This window comes from Ascidiella aspersa, chromosome 3 (genome assembly GCF_963924565.1).
Source record: "Ascidiella aspersa chromosome 3, kaAscAspe10.2, whole genome shotgun sequence".
Classification (NCBI taxonomy): domain Eukaryota; kingdom Metazoa; phylum Chordata; class Ascidiacea; order Phlebobranchia; family Ascidiidae; genus Ascidiella; species Ascidiella aspersa.
This window is the reverse complement of record NC_139449.1, coordinates 38,479,064-38,485,963: the sequence shown is the minus strand read 5'-3', so window position 1 is coordinate 38,485,963 and position 6,900 is coordinate 38,479,064. Positions and strand designations below refer to the sequence as shown.

Here is a 6,900-nt window from a genome sequence, read left to right as displayed (position 1 = left end):
GAGTGATCAGACAGGTTCGTCAATAAACTTCTAATCTCATCACTTAAACGTTTATAATTTCACTCGTCAAAGTAGACATACCGCCACCGTAGGTTAAGTACCTTATCGGTCAATTTTAAACTTATAGTTGCAACAGATGCTTACTTAATGTTTCTCAAATATTAATTAACTTTTTCAGTTCGGCTGGCATTCAAAGTTTTTATTTCGTTGTTCATTTTATTTTAATTGCATAAGAAATACCATAGAAGGAGTTTGAAATTACCTCTCTTATAAATGCCTTTTTTTTTTCAGCAAGTGAATTATCTGTTCGCCATCTTAACAGCGCCCTCTGGCGACACGCACCCCTGAATGCGCTAAAGTTGTTGTTTTACTAAAATAATTAACTTGGTGAGTTAAGCGTTAAATGTTCGTGAATTCTGCAATCTTAAAAACCTACCAGCTCGCTCAGGCACTGGGAGAACCTTAAGTATTTGAGAATATGGTTGTATGCTATTCTATTGTTTGAGTCGATAACAAGCGAGTGCAAGCAGGTAGGATTTTATTTGACAAGATGAAACGTAGATGGTTGTTTAGCTACAGTGACGAGTGGGATGGAGGGCGCTAGAGGTCTACTTCTGGGCGAGAGCATCCAAGTCGGCCTTGATGCATTCTCCCTTCTCCAAATTCTTCTCACAGTTGACCAGGAACTCGACTCCATCGACCACCATCTGCACGAGCTCAACCTCAGAGAAACCAAGCCGGTCAGCGTTCGAAATGTCGAAGGTTCCGTCCGTAGATGCTGTGTCCACTCCACCTGTCAATCAAACACTATCTGTCAGCAGATGTAGGTGAAAGGTCACGACCTTTCCGTAGTGAGGTTTTTGTCGCCAACTGACAAAGATTTACACAAACATATTTTACTGTTGTTCTATATAAAGGCCCGTTTACACTACAGCTGCACTGAGCTGAGCAAAGCGTAATTTATATTTAAATTCTATTGTGGCGAGCGTTTCACGCTTTGCTAAACTCAAGCCCCGTGCAGCTATAAAAAACGTTACGCTTGGAGCGATTTTTACGCCCAGCTTGGCCCAGCGCAGCCGTAGTGAAAGCAATTTCACGCCCAGCGCAGCTGTAGTGTAAACGGGCCTTTAGGTTTACATTTGTTTGATGCATTTGGTAAAACATGATAGTGAAGTAATATTGGTGAGTCATCGAGATTGTGTCGATTTACTTATTTGACCTTGTTACCCCAATTCAAGCTTCACACTAGAGTTACGTCTCACCTGTTCCTCGCTTCTGCAGCCTGAGCTTCTTCAGCGCTGCTTCGAACTCGTCTTTCTTGGCCGACAAGAGCGGTACTTTGATGTGTACCCCGGCCCTGACCCCTGTACCCAGGTTGCTGGGGCAAGTGAGAATGTATCCGAGGTGGTCGTTGATCATGTACTCGTACCCAGCTGCCTTCATGTGCTGTTCAACCAGCTGGAGTCCCTTGCACCAACGCTCGAACACTTGCTTCATGTTGCCATCTGATTGCATGGAGATGACGCGCAGATGGTCCTCCTCGTTCACCCACACCAGGAAGTTCTTCTTGTCGTTGTGCCTGCCACCGCACCGACCAGTGTTAATACAGCGCCACTACTTGTTACCCCCGACAACATTGGGCGGATTATCGACCTTACAAGGCTGCTTATCTACTGGTAGATTAATCTATTTTTTTATTAATGTTTCACGTCATTCTATTCGCGCTTATAGAAGGTGATTTTGCTTTAAGAAGTGGAAATTTAACTTTAAGCTTGTAAAGGATGAAGTGGTTTGTTTCATACATTGCTTGAAGCTTTATAAAGGCTTGCTTACATGGCTATTTTTTACAGTTGGCGTTAAGATTGATTTTTCGCCCAGCTATAAATAATTTTGTAATCATCACTTAATTTTTTGGACGTTTGGATTCGGTGGTGTCGGGGTTCTTATTATTACATTAAATTTTCCCAGTTTTGCATCTTATAATGATTTATGCCTTATCCATAAACGTGTGGCGTGATCATTCTATGAGCGCGTCTAGTAGATGAGCAGCTATCCACAATTCGGTTTAAAACCATTCAAAACAAATTTAGATATCAAATATTGTAATTAAGGAAAGTGCACATTTGCACATGTATTCACACCAGTTGTTACTCACCAGATGCCACGTGCGTCGGGCCAGTCACGTGCCATGCCAGCAGACAGCAGCAGAGGGGAGACTGGTTTGTCGAAGAGGAAGTGATCCTCGATCAGTTGTTCCTGCTGAGCGTCGGTCATCCCGTTCAGTGGGTAGTAGTTGCCCTTAAGCTCGCCGTCCAACTTCGCAAGAGCTGAAGCACAAAACAGGAAGTTCTACAAACTTACTTTAAGAACAGGTTTTGCGGGACTTTAAAGTGGAGCAGTGTACCTATTTTAACTGAATATTTTTATCATTTAACTTAGAAAAGCCATTAAAACAAGGGCAACCTAATAATCCGACGGACCGCACGAACCGACCGCTTATTTTGTCACTACATTGCTCACAACAGGTGAATGTGGGGCTAAAAGGGAAGTGTGACGTCATCATAACGGTAAAAAGGAATATCTGTTTATACAAATTTAACATATTTGATGCTGTCTTGTATACAATTTTGACGCTAAAAAATTAAATATTCAAGCGGGCTCGCAGATCTGCTGACTCTGCATTAAAACTTATCGTTGTTACCTTCCACTGAGATCTTCTCAACCTTCCTGCGCTCGGCTCTGGTGCAGTGAGGAGGCAAGCTGAGCCCACGGATGCTGCGGCCAGTTCGAACACGGGACGAAAGCACGTACTTGGGGTCCAAGTTGTCGCCGCCCTACAACACAACCTCTGGTCAGTCACCCTTCTACACACACACACACAGACTGCTGTGGCGGCTTATATTCTACCTTGAGGTGGCTGGGGTCGATGTCGGTCTTGTGCATGTCGGTCTTCTTGTAGCCATTGTGACGTGCTTCGATGACGGGGTCAAAGAGGTCAGCGAATGTCTCGTAGCTTTCCTCGTCACCAGCGACGCATCCCACCGTCATGATGAAAGGGTGCCCTGCAATGAAACAAGCCTTAACATCGAAGTTGTGGTTACGCGCCACAAACTACTATGGCCGTAAGTGGAAACAGTAACCACAAAAACAAGGGCAGCGATGTGATATTTGTTGCAGGGGTTAGTAGCTAAGCAACAACAAACAACACATTAAAATCCCATGAAAAGGACGGTGATAGGTTGTAAGTAACAATTAATAGCATCCGTATAATATACCGCCGTAACATGTCACTTGCTGCGAATACCAGCGAGCCACACAGCAGCATTAGCGTCAACTCACACAGCGCCCTTCTTAGCGTTGAGTTCTTCTGCAGAGGCCGAGCCACCGGGCCTATGCACTCTAAATGCAACTGCTGGACCCTTGCTCTCGTGTCGTACTTGGGAGTCGAACTTGTACCAGAAGAACTTTTGCTGCGCTTCAAACTCGCCTTGAACTGCTTCTTCTTACTCGACTTTGCGACTTCTGTCGTGTTTGCGGCTTGCGCGGGCTTACTGGCTTTGACAGTGATACAAGGCTGGCTGGCACTCGAGCACAACACGCTACTCCTGGCTGTCCCTTCGTCGCTCTTGGCGGGGGGCGGTCTGTGCGGGGGCCGCGGTCTGGGCCTGCTGCTAGGCAACCTGTTCACCACCGTGTAGGAAGTGCAAACCTGAGCCTGCTCGTCCACGTTTATCTCGGAGAAGGAGCGAAAGTTTGAAGCGTTCGAGCGGAAGTTGAACTCGTTGGATGAGAAGTCCATGGCACCTCCTCTGCTGTTGAAGTACATCTTGCTACTGCTGCTGCTGCTGGCACACACCCGCCTCACAATGCCCTGCTGCGAATGTGACCACCTTCTGCCGCACACACCGCTAACAACACCCACTAATCCCTAATCCCGCAACAAATGAATTTCTTGTGCATTGCGCGATATTGCTGCGCCGGATTACACTGAATCGATAGAAACGTAATAATGCCGCTTGTGCCTGAGGAAAGCAGATGTCGAAGCTCGCCAGCTTTTACCGAGTGCGATTAACCTTTCGAAAGCCTTAAGCCTGATTGTAAAAAAATACTGTCAATGTCCTTATTAACCTCAGATGTGCTACAAACAAAAATTTACCTGGTTTTACATTTAAAAAACAAACCACGCCTTTCTAGGTAAGCCCTACCACTTCAAACAAAACAAAAATCGAAATGAAAACGTAAACCAAATGATTAATTGTTGTGGTGTGTGGTACCTGGGTTGTCGACCCCGGTCTGGATAACGCCATCCAGCGTAAATCCGTTGGGGGTCTTCTTGTTCCTGAGTTTGTCGAATACCTCCGGGGTGAGGGCGTGTGACATGTGGTTGTTGTGCTCCCTCATGTCCGGGTATTCCTCGGCCGAGGTGTAATTAACTTTGTTGCTACTCATCTTGACACTGTTTGCTGCTTTTTTTTACTACTTTGCAGAAATTACTTTATAAACTACACTACAATTTAACACAATTCGAGATTGGGCTAAAACTATGCTGCAATACAAAGTATATAAGGCTAAAATAAACACTAAAACTCGCTATTCTGGGAGTGTGGATACTGTTTTACTAAATAAGCCTTTGAAGGCAAAAGGAAGTAAGTAAGGTTAAGACCTGTGGGAGAGATTTAACCTGGATAAATTTAGTATCCACACGCGAGGTAGGTGCCAAGGGAAATGCAGCAGCTGACGTATTAATTCGACGTAAAGTAATCAGTGCATCTGTCCCAGGCCAACCTTGCGTGCGTGAGGTTGGCGCAGTGGAGCGTAGCAACCCCGCGTTGTAGCTCATCACACACTTGTTTTTGCGACTTCATTTTCAAACATTTCTCTTTAATTAGGCATTTGGGTCGATGCAACCACCAACGGCGCTCGGTAGCAGTTGCAATCCCCGGTCCTCGATTACTTCGGATGAAATCTCATCAAGAACAATCGATAAGTCACGTGGTTGACGCATCGCGATCGATTGCGCAATATTGGCAAGCAAGCATCCGCTGCAATGTGACCTTACGAGCGACATTCAATAAACTGATGGACTGAAGGTTTCTAAAGTTGGCAAAACACAAACGATGTTTTCTTTAGCGCCGCCGAAAGTTTTTTATAGCGGGGTGAAAAGCTCGCTTCATTGTGTCATGCCCACAGCTTGTGACGTAATACAAGGGCTCACGCGTCCGACCTTCGCTATTTACAGAATAGGTTAAACATTAACACATTACCTTGACAGTCACCTGTTAGTGTGTAAACTGTGTATAGCCGGTGCGAACGTGACAAGCTAAAGATTTCAATTGATCGCTTATTACGTTTGGTTGTTTCGAATGTTGCTCGAAGCGGAAAGTTACAAAGTTTTAGATTCGCTTCGCGCATGCAAATGACCTTTACGTCGCCAGGAAGGTCAAAAAACACGCAACTAAATCGATAGAAAGCTGCGCGCGATGTCAGTGTTACGACACAATCGATATTAAAGGTCGCTTCTACATAATGGATAATCCGGTTGGTGTTTGCTGCTAATGCGATGCGGCGCTTACACTGGGCAGACGGGCCTTATCACGTCCGATGTATAAGTACTTGGAAAGCAGATGCAGGCAGATAACTGCTCCCAGCAAGCACTCTCACCGCGGTCGCCCCACAACCAAACTACAGAGCCTTTTAAACCCAAGCTGGTTGCAATGAAATATTGTTGAAAAATGAAATTGAACAACTTTATCGTACCGGTTTAAAATGCGCAAAAAATAAGCCCGTATTACAAAAAGGGTCGACAATAACGTTTACATTAAAATATAAATCAAATTACGATAAGAATTTTTCTTCTCCATCCGCACAATTCGAAAACAACAATTATTTTAAAAACAAACAAATTAAACCGAATATAGAAAATAGCAGATGGCACTTTTTGCGAGATGCTCAAATTAAACAAATGCTATAACTTCAAAAATATAAACTTTTGAATATTTGTTTTATCTCAGACTTTTAAATACGGTTTTTGCACAAACTTTAGATTTTAAAGTTCAACAACTTTCCCTGACCCAGACAAATACAACATTTTTCCAATTTATATTTTCACAAGACGCTTTACATTAAGTTAACCTTTTTATTTCAATTATTTTTAAAGAGTCCACAATTACGCCTAACCGTTTAAAACAATGTCTTTGGTTGCAAAAATTACTACGTTTTGTGATTTATTAGTTACGACATCGAGAAGCGATGCAAGTTGCGGCATACCTGGGTTATCAACGCCAGTTTGGATCGCCTGGTCGATGGTGAATCCACTCGGGGTTTGAACAGCCCGGCACTTCTTGTAGATCTCCTTGGTGAGACAGTGGGACATATGGTTGTTGTGCTTTTCCATAGCTGGGTATTCCTCTTCAGCAGTATAACGGGCGGTCTGGTGGTTAGGCATGGCGATTGGATTCTTAGTTAAACTTGAGAGAGCAAAAAATCGACGTCTGGTAGCGACTTGGCGAAGAGAGAAATGAAGCAGCTTACTCGGCGAATGAACTCGACAGCTAGTAATGATTTTTCCTCTCCCAAGCGTATTTATACGCCGGCTCGGCTGCGGCTGTCGTCACTAGAACGGCGTCGTGCCAGCTGAGTGAGGACAGCGCATGCGGGAGATTATTCGACGCGTCCGATCAATTTAGCACAAACCCGAGCGCGAAAGCATTTGGCAAACCGTTTCGATCGAAAGGTGCGGATTTGTGGGATAACCTAGATCCACTTCAAGGTTAAAAACATCTGCTATCCGCAACACGACCCGTAAACACCTTTAAATCCACTATCATTATACTAAACCACCCTCTAAAACGCTTTTAAACGATGCAGCGTTCAACAAAATAAGCTAAACCAGCACAAGTT

At 44.3% G+C, this 6,900-nt stretch overlaps 1 protein-coding gene across 3 annotated transcripts; it reads right to left on the bottom strand.

Annotated features, from left to right (window-relative positions):
* Nucleotides 1-527: 527 nt before the first annotated feature.
* Nucleotides 528-6,666, bottom strand: LOC146162896 (creatine kinase M-type-like). Of its 3 annotated transcripts, none has more exons than XM_083385877.1 (6): nt 6,268-6,666; nt 2,908-3,062; nt 2,702-2,834; nt 2,156-2,327; nt 1,263-1,579; nt 528-793 (listed from the first exon to the last, which is right to left on the bottom strand). In XM_083385877.1, exons 1-6 carry the CDS (start codon nt 6,443-6,445, stop codon nt 609-611), a joined length of 1,140 nt encoding a protein of 379 aa, XP_083242003.1. In that variant the 5' UTR covers nt 6,446-6,666; the 3' UTR covers nt 528-608. The 3 variants fall into 3 exon arrangements, with proteins under 3 accessions (XP_083242003.1, XP_083242004.1, XP_083242002.1); XM_083385878.1 differs by lacking the exon at nt 6,268-6,666 and adding an exon at nt 4,275-4,562; XM_083385876.1 differs by lacking the exon at nt 6,268-6,666 and adding an exon at nt 3,340-3,826.
* Between the last annotated feature and the right edge of the window lie 234 nt (nt 6,667-6,900).

What these genes read in the sequence shown, in the direction of transcription:
- LOC146162896 (XM_083385876.1), bottom strand. Translation starts at nt 3,826, where the DNA reads ATGTACTTCAACAGCAGAGGAGGTGCCATGGACTTCTCATCCAACGAG. An exon ending in TCGACCCCAGCCACCTCAAG is followed by an intron (nt 2,835 to 2,907) that starts GTAGAATATAAG and finishes GTTGTGTTGTAG; the next exon opens with GGCGGCGACAACTTGGACCC. An exon ending in CCCGACGCACGTGGCATCTG is followed by an intron (nt 1,580 to 2,155) that starts GTGAGTAACAAC and finishes GTGCGGTGGCAG; the next exon opens with GCACAACGACAAGAAGAACT.